Source organism: Macaca mulatta, chromosome 7 (genome assembly GCF_049350105.2).
Source record: "Macaca mulatta isolate MMU2019108-1 chromosome 7, T2T-MMU8v2.0, whole genome shotgun sequence".
Lineage (NCBI taxonomy): Eukaryota > Metazoa > Chordata > Mammalia > Primates > Cercopithecidae > Macaca > Macaca mulatta.
In genome coordinates, this window is record NC_133412.1 from 168,718,793 (window position 1) to 168,742,273 (window position 23,481).

A 23,481-nucleotide genomic window follows, 5' to 3' on the forward strand; every position below is an offset into this window, starting at 1 on the left:
CCATCAAAGAAGACAGAGCCACCTTTACCCATTCCTCATTTCCTAAAGGCCATTGAGCACCCTTGAAGTAGGAAGAACATAATCCTAGAATGAAGAGTCAGCATTTGGGTGAAATAAATCCTATAGAAAGAAAAACTCAAGGCGTTCCCTCATATTGTTTCACTCGCCTTTGGTCAGTGACAGCTTGCCACTAGTGCTTGTCCTTGGAGGAAAGTTGGGAACCATGAAGGTACAGCCTGCCATTCCCATTCTCTTCTTCTCTCTCACTATCCTTCCCTCCCTCCCTCCCTCCCTCCTTTTCTCTCTCTTCTCTCTCTTTCTCTTTTGCCCTCACTCTCTCTCTCTCTCCTCTCACCCTCAAATTGTGGTAAAATAAACATAACATAAAATTTAGCATCTTAACCACTTTTAAGAACACAGTTCAGTGCATCGAGCCTGACATCACCTCTTGCCTTTGACTCCCTCTGGCCCACTTCCCTGTCTGCCCTCTCCAGCCAGACCAGCATAAAGTGCAGGTCCCCAAAGCTTCTGCAAAGCCTCCCGGCCTCCCAGTCAGGCCTGGCTCCAGTCTAATGGAAGAGTTAAGATCCCCTCTTTACTCCCTAACTGTGGGCAGCCCCAGCCTCCCATCCCCTGCAAAGCAGGGCAGGATGATGCCGCCGGTCCCCGTTTGCCAGCAGTAAAATCCATTAGGGAACCCCTGGTTAGCACAAACTGCCCACCTTCAGGCCTTTTTCTGCCCTCTGCCTGTCATTCTCTGTGGCCCCCAGGCTGCAGAGGGTCCCCAGCTTCCTTCCCCTGAAGCTGCCCGGAGACAAGCATCTTTGGACCCCTGGGCCCTGCAGGGAGCTCCAGCCACCTGCCCGAGGCAAACGGGGCCTGAGAGATGGAATTGGCTCAGGTCATCCATGACCCATTTCCTCTGGAAGGGAGTTGGGTGTCAGGAAACACATTTGCCTTTGGGTTTTTAATGTAATTCAACAAAGCACAGCCAAAGCTCTTATCCTGTGCTGGGCATTGGGGGTGTGGAGTTCTGTCATTCATGACTGAGGACCTCATCGTGAGACATTAGAGGGGCTCATCTTCCAGGTGAGCAATGTGAAGATAATGATGGATGGCCCAGGGGAACATGCTGCTGGTGGTGACTCATCTCAGAGCTGAGGGCCAGTCCCTCGGGGAAACATATGGATGCTCCACTCTGCCCATGTCCCAGGCAAGCTGATGGGCAGGGAGTTCTGCCTGCTTGCCCAGGGAACTCCATTCCCAGAGGCTACAGAGACTGCAACCTGGTAGAACCGGCCTCAAGCCCCCCTCCAGCCTGGGCTTTGGGGTCCTCATTGCCCCATGTTGTGGGTTTGGACCCACTGCAGCATGAGCAAGGGCCTTCGTATCTTTAAGCCTCAGTGTTCCATCTCAAACATGGGGGTAAAACAGTATCAAGCCCTGGGGGCAGGTGTCCGTGGGGGAATTACACAAAGCGAGGCTGCAAAGTGCCACCCAAGGGGGTCACGCACCCACGAGCACCAAAGGGAGCACGTTCTTTGTCTCCCTTGTCAGTGTTCCCTCTGTCCTGCCACTACTGAGCACCTCCCAGGGTCCTGGCTTCATGTGCTGTCAGTACCTGCCCATCCCACCCACTCCCAGCTCTTCTTTTTAAACACCCTCTGGGTGCTACGTGTGCCTTTCCACATACAGAAAATGGGTTAAGAAAGGGGTGGGAGGGACAGGTAAGCAGGGATAACTAATTCATCAACCGACCCACTGGTGGCGCTCTCTCCCTCCTCCCCTCCCCTCCTGTCTCTCTCTCTCTGACACACACACACACGCACACACACACCCTGTGTTGGGCCATCAGAGTACCAGTTCTTATAAACTCTAAGACCCCTTTCATTTTGGAGACAGATGAACAAGACACACACACACACACACACACACGTGCCACAGCGCCACCTTTTCAAGCAGCACCTAAAGCTCTGCATGGCTGTTAAAGAGGCTAGAAACTAAAGTCATAAGAACAATCGCCTGGCTCGACTTTAAGCAAAGGAGACTGCACTTGCACGTGGAAGCACCAGTAATTGGGCTGTTACATCATATTACAAGTATATTTATAAGAAAGTACTGAAAATAGCAATTCTTTTTTAAAAAACAGTTATGCAGACAAGCAGACTTGATGGCATCATTATCAAAATTTAAAAATATAGGTAGATATCCCCATCCCCGCCCGCATGTTCCAGCTTCTCCCTCCCCAGTATGTGGTATATGTGACAGGCTGCACACATGCCCGGTGGCTGTTTTGTTCCTGTAGTTGCCGACACGCAGGGATCACACCACAGTGAGCAGGGCACCGCCTGAGGGCCGTGGCGGCCAGTTGGGCTCTGGCCTTGCCGTCTCTCACTGTGTGGCCATGGATCAGTTTCTTCCCCGTTCCGGGCCTCAGCTTTCTCACCTGTGACACAGGAGAGTAGAAACCTGGCAAGCCCCCCTGCACCACAGCTCTGACTTCCAGGACTGGACATCTGTGCATGGCTGCCTGGGCTCGCTCAGCCCCTGGTTTTCCAGTAAGATGGTCACCTGCAGAGAACGGCCCTCTGGCTCGGTTTCCAGATATCTGGAGAAAAGTGTGCTTTCTCTTCTTCCATGAAATCACATATTTCTCCAGATATTTGGAAACCAAGCCACAGGGTTGTAGGATCTACTTTTTGAACTTTTCATCCCCTGTAGTTGCCAATTCTGCATGTACTGGTCCTGTAGAAATAAGTTAAACTGAAGCAACTTGAGGGAAGGAACTTGATGGAAGGATGAAGCGTCCACAGGGCTTGTTTTCCAGAGAAAAGTATTGTTTGGAGGAGCAGAATTATAAGCCTACAGCTTATCATAAAGCTGTTTAAAAAAAAAAAAAAAAAAAAAGGCCAGGCATGGTGGCTCATGCCTGTAATCCCACACTTTGAGAGGCTGAGGCGGGCAGATCACCTGAGGTCAGGAGTTCGAGACCAGCCTGGCCAACATGGTGAAACCCCGTCTCTACTAAAAATACAAAAATTAGCTGGGTGTGGTGGCAGATGCCTGTCATCCCAGCTATTCGGGAGGCTGAGACAGGAGAATCACTTGAACCTGGGAGGCGGAGGTTGCAGTCAGCCGAGATCGCATCACTGCACTCCCGCCTGGGCAAAAAGAGCGAAACTCCATCTCAATAATAATAATAACAATAATAATAATAATAACTCAGAGCCAGGCTTGTGGATGGAAATATACTTCCCAAGTCACATTCTGCTTAAAGCTGTAACAAATACAGGCGAGTTAAAAGAAAAACAAAAGTACGCTTTCTGAGTCAGGCCCGAGGGCTCTCCTTGGCAGCACGGGTTTCCTGCCTGTGAATATCCTGGTTGCCGAGGGCCGGGGCTCCCAAGGGCAGAGCTCACGGTGAAAGGCCAACGGTCAGTGTGTGTGAGACAGCAGTGGTGCTGGGCGTCAGGCCCTCTTAGGGCCTCAGTTTCCTCTTTACTTAAAGGGCCTTTCTGGGTCTATAATACCTTATGATTCCAAAGCCAGATAGAAGTCCAAGGAAATCCCCTCTGAAGCTCCTATTTGTAGTTGAACAGACAAAATGCATTTGTAAAGAGTGGGCATTAAGTATTTTTTTTAAGGGGAAAATTTAGTGTTGATTTAGAACAAACATGATCCAGTTGCTAAGCACTTAGGAACCATCCCAGAGTTCCCTGGCAAGGAAGGGATGAGTTTCTGGCCTTGGGAACTCACGTGGAGTCACCACAGCCCCAGCTCAGGTGGTGCATGGAGCCCAGCTCGCCTACACCTGGCTGGAGAGGGCCTGGTTTTGGGTGGCCTGGGCCCTAGTCCCATATGAGAATGCACATGAGACCTCCTTGGCCCCGTGGACCTGCTGTCTCCAGAGTCCTTTCTGGGAAGGGGAAGGAGAGCCCTTGAGACAGGCCGAACTCCAAAGCAGATTCTCTCACCTCTGTCCTGGACCCTCGATCCCTGGCCCCTGGCATGGCAGACGCTTCCCTTCTGTCCTGCAGCTTGAGCTCTCGATGATGAAAACTCAGTCCAAGAGCGACAGAGGAAATGCATCTTTCCTGGGCACTGCTAGTGGGTGCTGGTCACGGAGTGTGCCTCACCATTCTGCATGGAAATCTTAAAAATAAAGCCTGTCTTCTTCCCTTTCTCCCTGAATGAAACACACAGCACAGGATCTCACCGTTTCACGGGGGCTCGGTGTCATCACCAGGGACAGTCCTCATAGGTCTGTGTGATCAGAAGCCGCTGAGAGCTGGGGTTAGGGCTCCCGCACGCGATGCCTCCACGCGGCTGTACTTTCTTAGTTCAGGGATCTGCTCTCTGCAGCTCTTCTTTTTCTCCCTTGATATCGCTCTGTCACTTGTCACTGCTATCACTGTACCTGCCTCTGGTCATTGCCATTTCTAGTTCTCGTACGTGGCAGCTACTCTCTGTGGTTGTTAAAACTAGACAAGCATACTTGTTCTCATTATGCATAAAGCCAGTCGCTGGGCGCTGAGTGAGGGTCTGTGCCGCTCTTCCGCGTTGCAGCTCAGAGGCCTTTCATTACATCCGAGTTCTGGGATTGGCTTTGGAGAAGAGGTTGCCATGAAAGTGACAGGTTATTGTTCTTGCTTTCTAGAGTTGACTGCAGACCAAGTCAACAATACCACAAAATCCCATTGGAGGGAGACACTGCTAGGAATCTTCCCAACTCCAGATAGACCTCATATATGAAACAATACATACTGAGCATTTACATACAGATCATATAAAAATTCTAGACATTGTTCCCTAGTCACATGTAGTACACATTTGGTATAAATAGACTAAGACAACACTGTATAAAAAGTAAGTCTGTTCTGGGAATGCTGACACAGCACTGATATGGATGCAGCTCTGCAGTCTTTGGCCTGCCCCTGTTTCCAGTTTCCCTGGCGGGCATCCTCAGGAGGGGCCCTGGGACTGCTGGAGGTTGGAGAACAAAGTCACCTGTGTGCCCCAGCGGGTTAGGTGGGTGGCGGGCCATTGTAGCGCAGCATGAGCGTGAAGGAGCGGGCGAAGTTGTTGGCCAGGGTGCAGCTGCGGTCCTCTTCCCTGATGGGGAGCAGGAACAGCAGGAGGAGGAACAGCAGCAGAAGCAGCTGCAGTGGGAGCGCCACACAGCACACCCTCCGGAAGAGGGAGCCCAGTCCTCGCCACCGCCGAGTCTGCGGAACCAACACAGCACAGGTGAGTGGGCTGGGGGACTCTGGGGGTGGGGGGCAGGTTCAGGGGGCGAGGAGGATGCCAGGAGCGGCGATGGCACTGAACTGACTGTATGACAGTACATGTCTCCGTGTTCTCATCGGTGAAATGGGGCTAATGTAAGTTTTGCCAGAAACAAAGGTTTCTGCAGTTTTCCCAAAGCATTCAAGGCATGAAAGGAAGAACAGAAAATACAGTTGCAGGCTCTGCCATTGTGACATATATCTTTGCTTGCCTGGTGTAGCAGAGGGCTGGCTATGAATCCTAAGGTCACCTGACTTCTCTGAACCTCAAGTTTCTCGTCTACAGATAGAGGCAATAATGGTACCTACACGACAGAGTTGTCATGAGGATCCAATGAGGCAGAGCCTGGCACATAGTAGGTATGTACCAGCTGCTGTCATTATTAGTACACATCCTTAATATTGTCACCATCTAAATCATCGTCATCACCATCATCACCACCATCAAGTTCACCATCATCACTTTCTTCCTCCTGTCTTTCTTCCCTGTTTCCTCTTTCTCCTTCCCCTCTTCCTTTTCTTTTCTTTTCTTTTCTTTTTCTTTTTTTCTTTTTTTGAGGTGAAGTCTCACTCTGTCACCCAGGCTGGAGTTCAGTGGCGTGATCTCAGCTCACTGCAACCTCCACCTCCCAGGTTCAAGCAGTTCTCTCCCTCAGCCTCCCAGGTAGCTGGGATTACAGGCGCCTGCCACTACACCCAACTATTTTTTTTTTTTTTGTATTTTTAGTAGAGATGGGGTTTCACAATGTTGGCCATGCTGGTCTTGAATGCTGACCTCATGATCCACCCTCCTCAGCCTCCCAAAGTGCTGGGATTATAGGTGTGAGCCACCGTGCCCAGCCCCTCTCTTCCTTTTCCTCCCTCTCCCCTTCCCTCTTCTCCCCTTCTTCCTCCTCCTCCTTTTATTTCATCATCAATTTCATCACCATCACCATCGCCATCAGTATCACATAAAGGTCAGTCTCACAAGTCCAAATGCCTAATGGACTTCTCTGCTACAATATCCCTGAAAGTGGTCAAGAAAATATTTTCTAAATTCTGGAGGGACTGGCGGGGTTTTGGCTTCATGGATGTCTGACTGCCAAGGAGTGCAGGGAAAGAGCTGGTCACTCAGAAAAGTGAGGCCCTCATGGTCAAGATGCTGCAGAGTGCAGGATGAGCCCAGCTTTTAGGATCCTAGCAGACCAGGTCCCCACCCAGACTCTGTTACTCAACAGCTATGTGTCCTTGGGCAAATCAATACTGGATCTTCTGTTTCCTGCTCTGCAAAATGGGGATCAAATACCTACCCCTATTTGCTGGGCTGTGGTGAGGGCTCAAAGCAAAAGTATATTTATGCCTCGATTGATAAATGTACCAGTTCTTACTATTAGTACTATTAGTAATTATTTATAATAATCGTGCTAGCAATTAGTAACTGTTAGTAACATTCATTACTATTAATATTAGTAATCATAGCACTAGTACTATTATCATAGAATATATGTGCTGGCTCCCTGAAGAACCGAGGTTCACCCTCCAGGACACCAAAAGCCACAGTCCCGTGATGATGATAGTGATCGTGACCATGGTGATGGAGGTGAGGGCAATGATGACAGTGATGCTTGATGATGGTGGTGATGGTGATAATGATCATGATGCTAATGGTGGTGGGGTGGGGGTGGGGTGGTGACAGTAAGGTGGTGACGATGGTGATAATGACCATGGTAATGGTGAAAATGGTGATGATCATGGTGATGGTGATGGGGATGGTGGTGACTGTGATGGTGATTGTAAGTGTGAGTGATAGTGATGATAGTGATGGTGATGATGGTGATGGTAATGATGAGAGTGATGGTGGCGGTGGTCATGATGGTGAGGGTGACGGTGGTAAGGATGATGGTGATGGTGATGGTGGTGGTGATGGTGATAGTGATGATGATGGAGGTAGAGATGGTGGTGGTGGTGATGGTGAGGATAATGGTGGTAAGGATGATGGTGATGGTGATAGTGATGATGATGGAGGTAGAGATGGTGGTGGTGGCGATGGTGAGGATAATGGTGGTAAGGATGATGGTGATGGTGATAGTGATGATGATGGAGGTAGAGTGGTGGTGGTGGCGATGGTGAGGATAATGGTGGTAAGGATGATGGTGATGGTGATAGTGATGATGATGGAGGTAGCGATGTGGTGGTGGCGATGGTGAGGATAATGGTGGTAAGGATGATGGTGATGGTGATAGTGATGATGATGGAGGTAGAGATGGTGGTGGTGGTGATGGTGAGGGTAATGGTGGTAAGGATGATGGTGATGGTGATGGTGATGATGATGGAGGTAGAGATGGTGGTGGTGGTGATGGTGAGGGTAATGGTGGTGAGAATGATGGTGTTGGTGATGGTGGTGGTGATGGTGATAGTGATGATGATGGAGATACAGATGGTGGTGGTGGTGATAGTGATGATGATGAAGATACAGATGGTGGTGGTGATAATGGTGAGGGTAATGGTGGTAAGATTGATGGTGTTGGTGATGGTGATGGTGATAGTAATGATGATGATGGAGGTAGAGATGGTGGTGGTAGTGATGGTGACGGTAATGGTGGTAAGGATGATGGTGATGGTGATGGTGGTGGTGATGGTGATAGTTGTGATGGTGATAGAGGTGAAGACGGTGGTGGTGGTGAAGGTGAGGGCAATGGTGTTAAGGGTGATGGCAATGGTGGTGGTGATGGCAGTAGTGGTGGTAGTGACGGTGACGATGGTGATGAAGAAGCACTGTTAAATGCAAATGTTCCTGGGAGGTTCTAACCTGGGCAGTTCTGTCTCTCTACCTCTCCTCTCTGAGTCAACTCATGTATTCCCCTGCTCCAAGTATCTCCTCCAGATGATAACACTTAACCCTGTGCCTGCAGCCTCAAATATGTTCACTCACCAAAGTCCTTAAACACTGATTTTATGAAACAGGCTGCTTATAACAATGAATAAGTACTCTTGGCTGCATGTATTTCAGCGGTGACTTTGGGAGCGGAGGGTAGGGGGTGACACATTGTTTAATGAGTGTGAGTTCACAGAGACGGTGGCTCTTCCCACAACTGCTGGGCTGGGTGGAGCCAAATCTCTGACACATGTGACCCATCCAGGGAGAGGGAAAAGAGGTAAAAGACAATGAGCTGCAGGGCCACCCGGTGTGGGTTTTCACTGCAACTAACAGCCTGTAATTAAGGATCTCCCAAATGGAGGGTCTGCTTACAAGTGTCCTTTTTTATTTGCCCCTCCATTCTCAGAGCTAACACTTTGCTTCTTCAAGAGAGGGGTTGTGCCTTGGCCGTGATCCTCTGGGAAAAACATCTTTGAAGGTCCAAAAAGTGTTTACATATACAAGTGTTGACAAGGGGTGGTCTTCTCAAAGGATTCCTGCAGCCTGCCCAGTGCCTGTTTACTTAGAGCTCACATCCTCACTTAAAGGTCCCTGGATTCCAAAATGCTCTTTAAAAAAGACATCTTTCAATATGTTTCTAAATGCTTAGAAACACACACACACACACGTCCATACAAACACAGACACACACACATATACAACCCTCTAAGAAGCCAACAAGAAAAATGACAATCTTGGCTTTTCCAAAGAGAGAAAGGGCTTCCTCAGGAAGTTATAAGCTCCCCATCGGATATGGTTTGGCTGTGTCCCCACCCAAATCTCATCTTCAATTATAGTTCCCATAATTCCCATGTGTTGTGGGAAGGACCCAGTAGGAGATAATTGAATCACAGGGGCAGTTTCCCCCATACTGTTCTCGTGGTAGTGAATAAGTCTCACAAGATCTGATGGTTTTATAAGGGATTTCCCCTTTCACTTGGCTCCCATTCTCTCTTGTCTGCTGCCATGTAAGACATGCCTTTCTTCTGCCATAATTGTGAGGCCTCCCCAGCCACGTGGAACTGTGAGTTCATTAAACCTCCTTTTCTTTATGAATTACCCAGTCTCGGGTATGTCTTTATCAACAGCATGAAAACGGACTAATACACCATCCCTGAGGGTAGGGAAGCAGGGGTCGATGAGCCCATGGAGGTGAGGATGGAGTAGAGGAGTTAACATACTCATCAGAGGCTCTGACCAAGAGTCCTCCAAGGTCTTACATGATGATCCTGAGACTCCAGATTTCTGAGGATCGCAGGCTAGAGTTCATCACAGTCCATGAGACCTAATCTTCTACCACTGGTGAAATGGGATGTAGGGAAAATAAAAGGTTTGGAGTCTTGGGTTCTAACCCTGACTCTACCACTTTCTAGCTGTGTGATCTAGGGCATGTTGCTTAGCCTCTCAGAGCCTCAGTTTCTTCTCTGTTGGGAGACAGTGACACTTGCCTACCAATGTAGGAAGGATAAATGAAGCAATGCATGCTATGCATAAAAGGCACAGTAGGCACCCAACAAAGGCTCACTTCCTTTCTCCTCTGGCTGATGGGTGTGGGCAGAGAGGCAGCTCCTGCAAGTCCCACAAGCTTCCCCTCCACCAGGGATGCAGGGATTAGGCACCATCATCACCTTCAGTCCCATCAGGGAAGAAAGCACTGCCCTCCGTAAATGCCATCTCTCAGCTCCTTAAAGACCCTCATGCCTTATTGCCGCAGGGCCTTTGCACGGGCTGTCCCTTGTGTCTGGAATGCTCATTGCCCTTCTTTCTCCACTCCACCTGGTTAGTGCTGACTGACCATTGTAATCTCACCCTGAGTCACTTCCTCCAGGAGACCTTCCCTGGCCTTACACATCCTCAGGGCACCCTTTCCTCTGGATCACTGATTAAGATCTGTGCTGCCCTTAACTCCTCGGAGGCGGGGTCCACATTAGTCTTGTACTTTACTGTATCCTCAGCAGTGCTCAGTAAATATTTGCTGAATGAATGAAACCATGAATATAAGGCTCCTTCCCTCCCTGCACCTCTGGCCATTCGCTTCTCCCTCAATACATCAGAGGCCACCCCAGAGACACGGGCACCTGCTATCTGCGAGCTGTTCTCACTGTGCCTATGGTTCACCAGGACGTCTGGGCTCCACTTGTTAGTGAACTCACTAAACACACCCCCAAAGGTCCTGAGCTCTGCTCTTCACCTCACTCAGCAGCCTCCTGGGCACCTTGAGCATCTCTGTGAGGCCGACTTTCCTATGCCCATTTTACAGAGGAAGAAACTGAGGCTGGGAGAGTACCCAGTCCAAGGTCACACAGATAGGCTCAGCTCTCCAGTGTCAGTCAAGAGCCCAGGCTCTTCCTACTATCCCACGTGGCATTTCTCACAAGAAACAACAAATAAAACAACAACAAAAGTATCTGGGGCCTCTGTTGTTCAACCTGGATCTGTGGAGGGTGGGTGTGCTCTGACCTGGGGCCTAGAGAGAGGAAGTCACATCCCATCACCACTGAGGTTAAGGGTCTTACCCAGGACCTGTCCAGGTCTCAGTACCCACCACAAAGATGCTTCCAGGCTGGCACCAAGTGCAGGACGGTGGAGGAGGCCCACTGAGTCAGCTGCAGGGCCCCCAAGGAAGCATCTAGTGGGCAGTTGAGGTTTTAGGACTGAGGCTAGAAGGACAGACCTGCATTAGAGATGAAGCAAGAGCTCACACAGCTTGAAGACGGTGTATAACCACGGGCGTGGAAGGAGGTACCAGGGAGAGTCACCTACGAGACGGTGCAGAAAGCCACAGGTGTGGGAGGAGATGCCGAGAAGAGAATGACCCAAGAGATAGTACATAAACCAGAGGCCTGGAAGGACGTGCCAGGGAGAGCCACCTACCGGATGGTGCATGAACCACAGGCATGGGAGGAGATGCCAGGGAGAGTTACCCACAAGATAGTGTGCAAACCACAGGCATGGAAGGAGGTGCCAGGGAGAGTGACCCAGGAGAGGGACAGGTCCTGGAGAACCTGACGATACCACCCAAGAAGAAAGAGGTATTGTATTTCTAGTGCCTCTACCCAACCCCTACAGGTCACTACTTATCCATTACAAAAGCAATGGTAGGAACTTCACAGGGAGAAGCTCCCTAAGGGCAGCCACTCTTTTTTCTTTTTTTTTTTTCTTCTTTTTTTAAATTATACTTTAAGTTCTAGGGTACATGTGCACAATGTGCACGTTTGTTACATATGTATACTTGTGGCATGTTGGTATGCTGCACCCATCAACTCGTCAGCACCCATCAGCTCGTCATTTACAACAGGTATAACTCCCAATGTAATCCCTCCCACTCTTAACTGATGATCAGAGTGAACACAGCCCATGTGCGACATACTGACGCCATGTGTCTCCTGATAAGAGGCACAAGTAAACCACAGCACCACTCTGTGACATTCCTGCCAGGAACCCGTCACCAAATCCAATCACAAGGAAACAGCAGGGAAACCCAAACCGAGGGATGTTCCACAAACTGTCCAGCCTGTACTCAAAAAGGTCAAGGTCAAGAAGAATTAGGAAAAACTGAGGAACTGGGCCAGACTGGAGGAAAACAGAGATGTGACAATAAATGCAATGTGTGATCTTGGATTGGATCCTGGACTGAGAAAAAAAAATCTACCAGTAAGACTGTAAGTGGTACGTCCAGACAATGGAATATAATTCAGTGGTCAAAAGAAATGCGCTATTGGACAGGCGCAGTGGCTCATGCCTGTAATCCCAGCACTTTGAGAGGCCGAGGCAGGCAGATCACTTGAGGTCAGGAGTTTGAGACCAGCCTGACCAACATGGTGAAACCATATCTCTACTAAAAATACAAAAAAAAAAAAAAAAAAAAAACAAAAAAAACAAAACCTAGCCCGGTGTGGTGGCAGGCACCTGTAATTCCAGCTACTCGGGAGGCTGGGGCAGAAGAATTGCTTGAACCTGGGAGGTAGAGGTTGCAGTGAGCAGAGATTGCACCACTGCACTCCAGCCTGGGTGACAGAGTGAGACTCCATTTCAAAAAAAAAAAGAAAAGAAAAAGAAAAAAGAAATGAGCTGTCAGGCCACAAAGACACTGAGGATCCTTAAATGCATGTTGACAGGTAAAAGAAGTCAGTCTGAAAGGCTGCATAGTGTATGAAGCCAGCCATAGGACATCCTAGAAACGGCAAACCGTGGAGACAGCAGAAAGATGTGTGGTTGCCAGGGCCTGTGGAGAGGTGGGGAGGGATGAACAGGTGGAGCACAGGGGATTTTCAGGGCAGTGAAACTGTTCTGCATCATACTTTAGTGGTGGATACTGGTCATTAGACATTTGTCCACACCCATAGATTGTACAACACCAAGAGTGGGTGCTCAGGCAAGCCGTGAACTGAGTTATTAACAATGTATCAAGTGGTTCATCATCCTTAGCAAATGGACCACACTAAGGCAAGATGTTAACTAATGTGGAAGACGGAGGGGGCTGGGATGAGAGGAGGTCTATGGGAATACTTTGTACATTCTGCTGAATTTTTCTATAAACCGAAAGCTGCTCAAAAACGAAAGTCTATCAATTCAAAAGAGACTATTGAGACAGCTTAAAATTTTAAAATATGGACTGTGGATTAAATAATAGTATTTCATTAACATTGAGTGTTATCAACACTGACTTAGATAGCTGGCAAACAGTAAAACAAAGAGAGAGGTATCAGGATAGAGACAGCTGGAAGATTGGTCATCAGTCCCAGTGCCCCAGGGCCAGGTGTGATGAGGACAGCAGTTCACTGGCCTTAGTGAAGAAGTAGCTGCTGGGTACCTCACTGCGATGAATTTCAGACGAGTTGTGGGGTGGAAGGTGAGTGAGCAAGTGTAGAGAATGCTTCTTTGGATCTTGGTAGTCAAGGACTAGTTTCAAATACTTCACCACCAAAGTTTTAGCACCAACTTGTTCACAAATCATCAAAGACTGATTGTTTCTGGGCTCTGTAGATAGATGGAGTGGCGAGGCCGTGGGATGACACAGAGCATGGTGAAGGCTGTCCCTGGCTCTGTTTTTTAGAGGTCAGAGACTGCATGGCCCTAGCAAAGCCCAGGCCTTTGGTTGTGACTAGGGAAGAAGCAGATTTGACCTGCCCCTGGAGTTCCACGGTAAGTCACAGGAGTACAAACTCAAGCTATGTTGCCTCTCCTGACTCCCATCTGACCCCATCCCACGAGTGAGAGAAGGGGCCAAGGGGCCCAGAAACCATTTCCTCCCACTATAAAAGGAGAAGGCAGTTGTGAGTATTAAGGACCAAGCACATGCGTGCCCAGCACAGTGCCTGACACACAAAAGGGATTTTTGCAAAGAGAGAAAGTTACAATCTAATATGGAATACTCACTGAGATTGGGTATCGCAGTAGCTCATCCAATCTAAGACGCTGATTAAAAAGTGCCTCATTATTTTACAAACCGCTAAGAAAGAAAAGAACAGCAACCAAGATGGCGCATCTGATTGGACAGCCCACATCAGTATGGGGGACCCAGGGAGCTGCACCTTCAACATAAGGAGAAATGAGAAATAAACCCACCTCACAGAAAGAGGGGGCAAGGAAATTCCAGGTCTTCTCTTGGCACTGGGTGAAGGGTGGGAAACCAAAACTCTTCCTCGAGAGTCTGAACCACGGGCTGGAGCTCCCCAAGGTTGGCGGTCTCCGTTTACACAACCAGTGTGGTCCAAAGGAAACCCAAACAGGACACAACCCACAAGCAGACATTTTAATTTAAAGGAATCTCAGGTTGGGGGTGACGGGCAGTAAATCTAAATCTTCACTAGAAGAACTACATTGTAACAAGACACCCGAATTCCAGAGATGTGAAAATGTGAAAAAATATGAGTCTTAAAACCTATGAAACATAGTCAAATAAATAAAATGCTACTCTAAAGTCACACAACATCTGGATCTATAGTCCAAGAGCCCACATATGAAATGGATGGGAGATGCCTGCTCTCTGTTTCCGCAAACTAGCACTGCCCTATTTCACCCTGGCTCACAGAACCTTTGGCCAGTCCATCCCCAACTAAAAGTTTGCCTCAGGTAGGGCTATTCCACCTCCCTGGGCCAATGCAAGGAATGCAATTTACTCACAGCGCAACTGCAACTCAAAAGCAATGACATTTCACGTGTCTAAATGCTGCAGGCAAACACGCCCGCGGCAGTGAGTTGGCAAGTGCGTAGGCAGCTGCAAATTTAATAAATCTTAATTATTCTGTTTATACAAACAAGCAGGCTGAAGCCACTGACGTAGCTGGGGCTTTCAGTGACTTGGAGCATGGAGGGAGGAAAAAAAGTGTGGAGAACCAACTGCTCATAAATAATTAGCTTTGGGGTAAGTTTTTTTTCCCCGTTTCCCTTTAGACCAAAAATAATATGTGGAATGTTTTTAAGTTGGCAAGATTACAGCCTCTGAAGACAGAACCTACTTTCTACCTGCCAGGCCTGTGGATGTGCATACGTGCACACGTGCGCAGAACCACACACGCATACGCCACACCCCAACCCACAAAGAACCACGCACACACCGAAGCGAAGGGAGGATTTCCCCCTCAGATGTGCCGTTGCTCCCTTTGCTCTCAGAAGGAAAAGCAGGACGGTGTCTGCAGGTCTCCCAGGTCCCCAGTCACACAGCACTTGAGAACCTACTATGTGCCATTGTTACAACAGGAACTTTGCTACCAGGAGCTCAGTGAACTCGCATTTGAGTTTGGAAGATTGCAGCTAAATGACTCACTGGAGGTCACACACACCAATGGTGGAGCCTGGGTTTGAATCCAGAGTGGAAAGTGGTGGTTCTCAAAGTGTGGTCCCCGGGCCCCCAGCAGCAGCAACACCTGGGATCATGTCAGAAATGCAGATTCATGGGCCACCCTAAAACTAATGAATCGAAAACTCCAGAGGTGGGGTCCAACAATCTATGTTTTAACAAGCTATCCTATAAAGGAGCCATAGATGGTCTCTGTGTATTGGCCCCCACGTTGTTTACTTCTTCACAGTGGGTTGAGATCCATTAGCTCAAAAGCCAGCAAGCACCAAGGACAAATGTTTACACATCCAATTGTTTTAAACATAGCCTAAGTAAGCAGATTCTTTAGTCATTTAGAGCTTTCCTGCTTTGCATACCCCACCAAGCTGTGCCCAACGTCTTCTGGTCATAGACAAGATACACCTCAGGGCTACATGGATCCCAAGTGGTGTGACCTTCAGAGCTCTCTGATCCAGAGATTCCCATTGTGCTACTGAGAAACATCAGCTGGACATGTGTGCTCTGGCCCCATCCCCCTCTCTCCACCCAAGCAGGATGTACAGTCTACAGGACAGGTCACTGCTCTTCTGTTCACTGATGTATCCCAGTGCCTAAAACAGAGCTTGGCACAAAGTCAGCACGAAGGAAGGAAGGAAGGAAGGAAGGAAGGAAGGAGGGAAGGAGGGAAGGAGGGAAGGAGGGAAGGAGGGAAGGAGGGAAGGAGGGAAGGAGGGAAGGAAGGAAGGAAGGAGGGGAGGAAGGAAAGAAGGGAGGGAGGGAGAGAGGAAGGGAGGGAGGGAGGGAGGCAACATAGAGATAGCAATGAACGCTGTGGCTATGAACATACCACAGTAACACATTAATTACAGGTTGTAGGAACCTGAGCCTGCACTGGAGGGCTGGTGTCAGCCTACAAATGTCACTACTCAAAAACATTTAGTGAGCACTTACTATGTGCTAGGCACCATGGCTAGACACCAGGGGGCCCAGACTTGACACCCACATGGATCCTGGCCTGGGGGCTGCATAGGTGGGGGCTTCCAACCAGAGAGAGGCTTAAAGTGCAGGAGCTAGAGTCGGTCTGGACATCAGGTCCTGGGTCCCCCGTCTCCCACCAGGACCCACCCGGCCGGCCTGTGTAGAACACCTGTCCTTTCTTGATGATTTTCCCTATCTCGTGAGAAGTCTGTTTGTTATTCGAAACTGGGGTGTGTTGGGGGCAGGGTTTAAGTGATCAGAAGTACTTCTACTTTCATATACAGCAGTTCACACAATCTTCAAACTAAGTTCATGAAGTAAATAAGGTTGCCATTAATAGTTCCATTTTAGGCTGGGCACAGTGGCTTACGCCTATAATTCCAGCACTCTGGGAGGCCGAGGAGGGTGGATCACCTGAGGTCGGGAGTTCAAGACCAGCCTTGCCAATATGGCGAAACCCCGTCTCTACTAAAAATACAAAAATTAGCCGGGCGTGGTGGCACATTCCTGTAATCCCAGCTACTCGGGAGGCTTAGGCAGGAAAAGTGCCTGAACCCGGGAGGCAGAGGTTGCAGTGAGCTGAGATTATGCCATTGCACTCCAGCCTGGGTGACAAGAGACTCCATCTCAAAAAAAAAAAAAAAAAAGAAAAAAAAATTCCATTTTATAGATGGGGAAAGTGAGCCCCAAGGAGCCAAACAACTCCCTCAAAACCACAAAGCCAGTTGGTGTTGGGCCCAGAGCCCGGCCTTGATTTTGTGACTGCCCCGCCCAGTCCATGTGTCATCCACTCTCCTATAGATGCTACTTATGACACCAGCCTGAGGCCAAGAAGAAATCACAGATTTCTAGGAAACTCAGATTCCAAAGAATGAGAGATCTCAAGGAACTCAGAGCGCCGTGGGTCAGAGCACGCTGGAGGCTTGTGTCAGTACGGGCCAGTGCCTAGCAGGAAAACACAGCATTCGTTCTTTTGGAAACAGTGGCACCAGGGGACACCAATTTACACCTGGCTTTTCCAGAAATGGGGAGACACTCCGGGCCCCAGGGAAGTCTTCCGCAAGTCACAACGTGGAAGGTTAACAACATGGGGTTTGGATTCAGAGGCCAGAGACCACTGAGGGGCTGAGGCCTTCCTTGAACAAGTCACTTCAGGCTTGCCCCTTCTGTTTCCTCACTCTGAAAGTTGAGATTATACTGCCTCCTGGGTGTCACTGGGAGAGTTACAGGAGGGGCCCTAACCACAACTTAGCACAGTTCCTTACACACACAGTGGATGGCCAATACATAGCATCTTGAGTAAGAATCATACCTGTTTCTCATTGTTGTCATTATTACTGCCGTTATTGTTATTGCTTCGGCCTGCAAAGGCCCTGGGAGTGACTCTGAGCATGGCTCCATAGGGTAAGTGGAAACACCTGCCTAGTAGAACTCAAAGGCACGATCCCTCCCTCTCCTGTCCCTACTGAGCCCCGCAGACCCTCCACCACCAGGGTGGCCACACCGTCCAGTTTGCCCACAACAACCCAGGTTTCCTGGGACAGTCCCGGTTCACACCTGTTGTCACAGCGTAATCACTGGTAGCATCTTTGTCCACTCCCCAGCGTGTCCTGATTTGGGAGGGTGAACTCCAAGATCCCCTCTCTGCTATGTGCCTGTCACAGCGGAGGACTCTGCACACCCTGGCCAGCTTCCCCCCGAGCCTGGGGCTTCTTGAGACCAAGAATCCTGGGCCCCAGCACAGCGCAGCCCAGAGTTGATCCCCCATAAATGTTCTTTGGTCTTCCTGGAGCCTTCCAGAAAGCCCACGAGTCCTGCCCCCGTGTCACGGGCCCACCAACCCTCCAGGCACCCTGCCCGCTGGCTGTGTGGAGCAGATGGCAGACACTGTACCTTTTGGAATCCAGTCGGCTCCCCTGGAGAACTTTGTGTCTGTTATTTTAGGGAAGGAGAGGAAAAGGGGGGAAAAAAATAAGTTAAGTGAGTGAAACTTAAATCCCAACAGAGCCTGTAATGGAATATTCATTTTGTCAGGGGAGTGTTTCTTTAAAACTTCTGGTCATCTGGACAGCCTGAGCCAGCAGGTGATTCGATTTAATGAGCTTTTTAACACACTTCAGGCCCAGCTGGGATTCTGTCTGGAAAGGCGGTGGCCAAGGCCGGCTGGGGCCATGGCCGACCTGGCTTGGGCTAGGGTGACACCTAGCGGCCATCTCGGCTGCTACAGGGCCAGGAAAGCCTGGGGTGCCCAGCTTGGGCCTGGGGTCTGAGGCTGAAAGGGCCCTTAGGGGCCATCTCACCACCCTCCTCAGACTTAGGGACCTAGGAAACTTAACCTCTGTGCCTCAGTTTCCTCACTGGTTCACAGGGCATATAACAGCACCTCCTTTAATGGGCTGTTATGAGGACATAGCATTGAGCAAAGGTTATGATTATCACTGTTTTGCTATTATTATTATTATTTTGTGTGAGGAGACACAGGGGCCCCCAAAAAGGAAGGTGCTTGCTCAACTCAGACACAGGGCAAGTTAGAGACATGGGGCTGGACCCCAGGGCTCCTGATGCCACTCCAGTGCTTCCCAAGGTCACGCCTACAACACAAGGGTGTGTCTGCAGGCTGGCTCTGCCACTGACCACTCATGCAGCCTTGGACAAGTATTTTCACTGCTTGGAGTCTCAGCTCCCTGTCTGGATGCTGGAGATACAATGACTTGAGCAGAGGGGAACCATACGGACTGAATGGGACAGTGCACACAGAGCCCTCGGCTTGGGAGGTAGGAAGCACTCCTTACACATTAATTACAAGGTCACTGCTGTCCTGATTGGGACTCCAGCCTCATGAGGTGGTTGGATGGCCAAATGGCATCACCTGAGTCAAGTGTCCGGGACCCTTGGGTGTCCCTGTCCTCTGTCTGAGTAGTCATCTCTGCCTGGTGTGTGAATGCACAGGGCAGGGTGGATGCGGGCTGAGCACTGTATCCTCAGGCAAATCCAGGCCCAGCTACAGTCCTGTCCCTGGGATCTGGGACCTGCACATCCTTGGCACCTACCAGCAGGTAGCCGGAGTCCTTCAGCTTGGACTTGTACAGCATCCACTGGTAGCGCAGATCTTCCAGCTTGTCCGAGGTCCCCCTTGCTGGCCCGAGACGAAGGAGATGCTCAAAGAGATGCTGACCTTCTGGCACCCGAGCCTCCAGCTCCTGGGGGAAGCAGCAGCGTCATGGTGGGGTTTCCAAATGGCCCAGACAGCCTCACCTGGCCGGTAAGGATGGGTCCATCAAATTTCACTCAACAGACAGGTAGGAAGGCAGGAGGCAGACAGAATCCATAAAGTGGGACTCCCATCTGTGCAATTCAAGCCAAGGCCTCGCCCTTGCTCTCAGGAATGTTACAGGATGGCCTCCTGCACGGAACGGGCAGCTGGGCTGCAGACCTCCAGTGGTTACTTCCAACTCTGACATTCCAGGACCAAGTCCTCCAGAGGGCTTGACTAGAGTTTGCCTCATTCTAAAAGTTGTCATTGTGAACAGGTCTTTCTGTTGGCATTATGAGCCTGGCAGAGTGGGGTTGGAATGTGCAGATTTTTCTCAGGAAATGTAAGTACTGTGTTCCCTTGGGATGGAACCTTTTATTCGCAGGACTCTGGAGAGGTGGTGTGATGGGGCAGTAGGAGCGGGGCTATAAATCCGGGAGCCCAGGTTTCAGTCCTGGCTTTGGATCCTGACTCTGCCCCATCCCACTAGCATGTAATATGCGACACCTTGCTTAGCTTCTCAGAGCCCGCAGGAACGTATGCTGTACAAAAGCAAGGGGGTTTAACTTGAGGAACAGAAAGTCATTTCTGATATGGCTGGAATCGGGTGGTGGTGCGGTGGGGGGAGTGAGAGGAGCAGCCAAATATGAGATGGGAGAGGCAGGCAAGGAAGATTTCCAGGTAATGGCCAACTAGATAATTGGGACCAAACCTCTCACTAAGGACAAAATATTTAAAGCATTTTAAAGGCATAAAAGTATTAACAAAAGAATGTGAGGCACACCGGGACACAACTTGGGAAAGAATGAAAACCCAGGGCAGTCAGCGCTGTGTTCAGACCGGCTTTTGTCCATAGAACATTTGCCAATTTGGAAGGAATAGCTGTAAAACACCTTTGCTTTTGGCAGCCTCACTGGGCTGGGGAGACAAAGGTCAAAGTCTGGGCCCTACCAAGGTGGAGATTCTGATAGGATTCATTCACCATTTTGCTGAGCTCCTAAAGCCTTCACCCTGTAAAAAATGAACCAGAAGTAAACCTGGACCTTATGGACACTTGCAGCCCAGTTCAAAGTCATCTTAGTAGACCAGGGAAACTCAAGTCTTGAACTTGGATTTAGTGGTCCCAGAATGAAAGGTCCCTACTTGCCTGGCAGTAGCAAATGAAATAGACTCTGGAGGAAAAGATTATCCTAAATCAAATCTTTTTTTTTTCTTTCTTTCTTTCTTTTTTTTTTTTTGAGACGGAGTTTCGCTCGTTGCCCAGGCTGGAGTGCAATGGCGCAATCTCAGCTCACCGCAACCTCCACCTCCCAGGTTCAAGCAATTCTCCTGTCTTAACCTCCTGAGCAACTGGGATTACAAGCATACACCACCATGCCTGGCTAATTTTGCAGTTTTAGTAGATACAGGGTTTCTCCATGTTGAGGCTGGTCTCCAACTCCTGACCTCAGGTGATCTGCCCACCTCGGCCTCCCAAAGTGCTGGGATTACAGGCGTGAGCCACCGCGCCTGGCCTCTCCGAAATCTTAAATCACTCTTATACATATTTTGGCAAACACAATGTCTAGCACACAAAGCAGCCACACAAAGACACAAGAAACCAAGAGTAAGAACAGGCAGAAATAATATACAACAGAAATATTCATAAAACGCCTTGAGATATTAGAATTATTAGACACAATCTGTAAAAAGCTATGTTTACTATGTTCAAATAATTAAAAGATAGGCTTAAAAATTTAAGCAAGCATCTGGAAAGTATGAAAAATGATAGAGTTTCAGTTAAGACGGGAGTTATAAAATAAGAAAAAAAAAAAAAGGTAAGAAAAATGATAGCCTAGATTATTAAAAGTACCAAAAAGAAGTTCTAGAACTGATAACTACAACAACAAAAGTTAAGAACTCAACAGACATGTGTAACAGAAGATGAAACACAGCTAAAGAGAGAATTAGTAAACTGAAAGACGGATCAGAAAAACTATCCAGAATGCAACACGAAGAGAGAAAAGGATGAAAAATACACAAGAGAGAGTAAGAGACATAAAGCACACAGTGAGAAGTAGTTACATATGTTTAAATGATATCACAATAGGAGAGGAGAAAGGGAAGAAGGCAGAGGTAATATTTTAAGAAATATTGTTAGTAGAAAAAAATACAAGTAACAAGTTTGGTAATTAAGAGGAAAAAAAATAATGTTAGAGAGTTTTCCAGAAAGATCCTAGACCACAGATTCGGGAGTTAAAATGAATCCCAACCCAGATAAATAAAAAGAAATTCAAACCTAAAATTGCAGAAAAATAGGGAAACAGAAGTGAGCTGGAGCCTGGCTGAGAAAGGCCTTGAGTAATAAACTCAGGGGTTAAACTCCATAGTGAAAGGTTTTCATTAGGGGGAGGACAGGGTCATATTTGTCATTCTGGCTGCAGAATGAGCCATGACCTAGATGGGAACCCAACAGGAAGAAGGGAGGATCAGCTGGGAGGCTACAGCCATAGTCAAGGCCAAACACGGTAAGTGCCTAAATTCAGACAATGGTAGTGCGAGGAAGGAGAAACACAACATATCTAGGAGGTGGAATCAAGGAGCTTTAGCAACTGATTAGATGTGGGAGTGAAGAAGACAGAAGAGAAGTGGTAGTACAGTTGCGAAAATGGCTGTGACTTTCCCCATCTCCCTCCCCACTGCAACATGACTTTGCCATCCCTTCCATCAAGTGGTGGAGTCTCTTTCCCTTTCCTTGACTCTAGGCTGGTTTTGGCAAACAGAATGCAGGGGAATTAATGTTATGCTGGCTCCTAGTCTTGACCTCAAAAGTCTTTGCCTGCTGCTACTGCTCTCTTCTGCCCTGCCTCTGCTATGAGAAGTCCAGGCTGTGCCACAGGAGTATAAGAGATGTGTAGTCCACGTCATTCTCGTCTCTAATAGCCCACTAGCCCCCAGAAGTAGAGACACCCAACTGACCTACAACTGACAGCAGACAGACTGCAGGCCCTGCCCGGTTGGTTCAGCCTAGCTTGCTGTGCTTCTGAACCACGGGTTAAATACCTAGTTGTTGCTTTCAGCCACAAACTGTTGGGATGGTTTGTCACACAGCAATAGCTAAGTGACACAGGAGTCAAGCGATTAGTGGTGATATTTTCCAAGTAGGGAAATACATAAGCATGCTGAATACATGAATGAATGCCAGAAAAAGTTCTAAAATCTTTGAACTAAAAAAGTATAAAAGCCATTATCTATACACACGGCGGAACAGCTCACAAACTGTGGGTGTGCTCTTTCTTTTGAAGAGCCCCCTGGTGGCAAATGCACCTGTGGGTGCAAACCCTATGGATGAGGGACCTTTCCTGGGGAACAGACCTGCAGCTTTGATTCTCTGGTCCTCAAGTCCTCAGCTGTAGAAGTCCTCATTGCGATGATTCTAACCAGCTTGGAATTTTCCACCTGCAACCACTGCTCAAAGTTCCTCAGGAGCTGGGAGAAATCTTCATGGCTCCCTTCTTCTTCCTGGACAAGATTTACCTGTAGGATCACACACGGCCAAAGCATCAGAGGTGAAAGAGGCTCCCTGGCCGTGTGTCCTGGGAATTCCACCTGAGGCAGAGGGGCGGGGACGAGGACAAGATGCCCAAAATGGTGACAGGAGAGGCCTGGGGGATGAACAATGAATCTCTACTGAACATGGCCACATTTAGGGGCCAAGAACATTCCTCACTGTCCCCTCTCTGGTCCCCTGAGAGGTGACAGAAGCCACCGCCACCTCTTACCAGGGTGGCTATACAAATAGTCACCCTTCCACCATGCTTGTCCCCTTGGGGCTCCATGAATAGAGTGATCTATGATGTAAGCCCATTCGGCTAACTTTCTGGTTATCCACGTTGGTGCCTCTCACTCCTCCTCAGCGTGACCCGGGAGTCTTGGTTCCATTGCACGTGCTGCCTTCCCTGTCCTCTGAGCCTGGGCCTGGAGACGTGTCTTGGCCCCTCAAACTGGCACTCGAATTTCTCCCTCTGCTCTTCACACACTGTCTCCTCTATTGGGAACACACCTCCCTCCCTCCTCTCCTCACTGCCACTCAGCCATGAAACTTCAGCTGAGATTTCTTATCTTCCAGGAGGGGCTTTCCTGTCCTGGACCTGGGAACTGCTGCAGATTCCCGTGGCTCTGGCCTGTCTGCCAAGGTGCACCACTTTTTTTGTTGTTTTTTTGGAAACCCTTATTTAACTGCCTGTGGATGCCACTCCCTTGCTTCTTTCTTTTCAACAAAGCTCAGTTTGTTTAAGGGCAGTAAGGG

At 48.9% G+C, this 23,481-nt stretch overlaps 1 protein-coding gene across 8 annotated transcripts in view; it reads right to left on the reverse strand.

The window, feature by feature from the left end:
• Nucleotides 1–322: 322 nt before the first annotated feature.
• Nucleotides 323–23,481, reverse strand: part of SYNE3 (spectrin repeat containing nuclear envelope family member 3) — a 111,069-nt gene continuing 87,910 nt past the window's right edge. For 7 of the 8 annotated variants that reach the window (XM_077941666.1, XM_028851797.2, XM_077941670.1 and 4 more), the window contains 4 exons: nucleotides 22,548–22,709; nucleotides 18,991–19,140; nucleotides 17,834–17,872; nucleotides 323–5,225 (listed from right to left, as the gene is read on the reverse strand). In XM_077941666.1, coding sequence (XP_077797792.1) covers nucleotides 5,025–5,225; nucleotides 17,834–17,872; nucleotides 18,991–19,140; nucleotides 22,548–22,709 — 552 coding nt within the window. In that variant the 3' untranslated portion in view covers nucleotides 323–5,024. Of the gene's footprint in view, nucleotides 5,226–17,833; nucleotides 17,873–18,990; nucleotides 19,196–22,547; nucleotides 22,710–23,481 lie in introns of all 8 variants that reach the window. The other variant, XR_003731701.2, reaches the window with a different exon arrangement.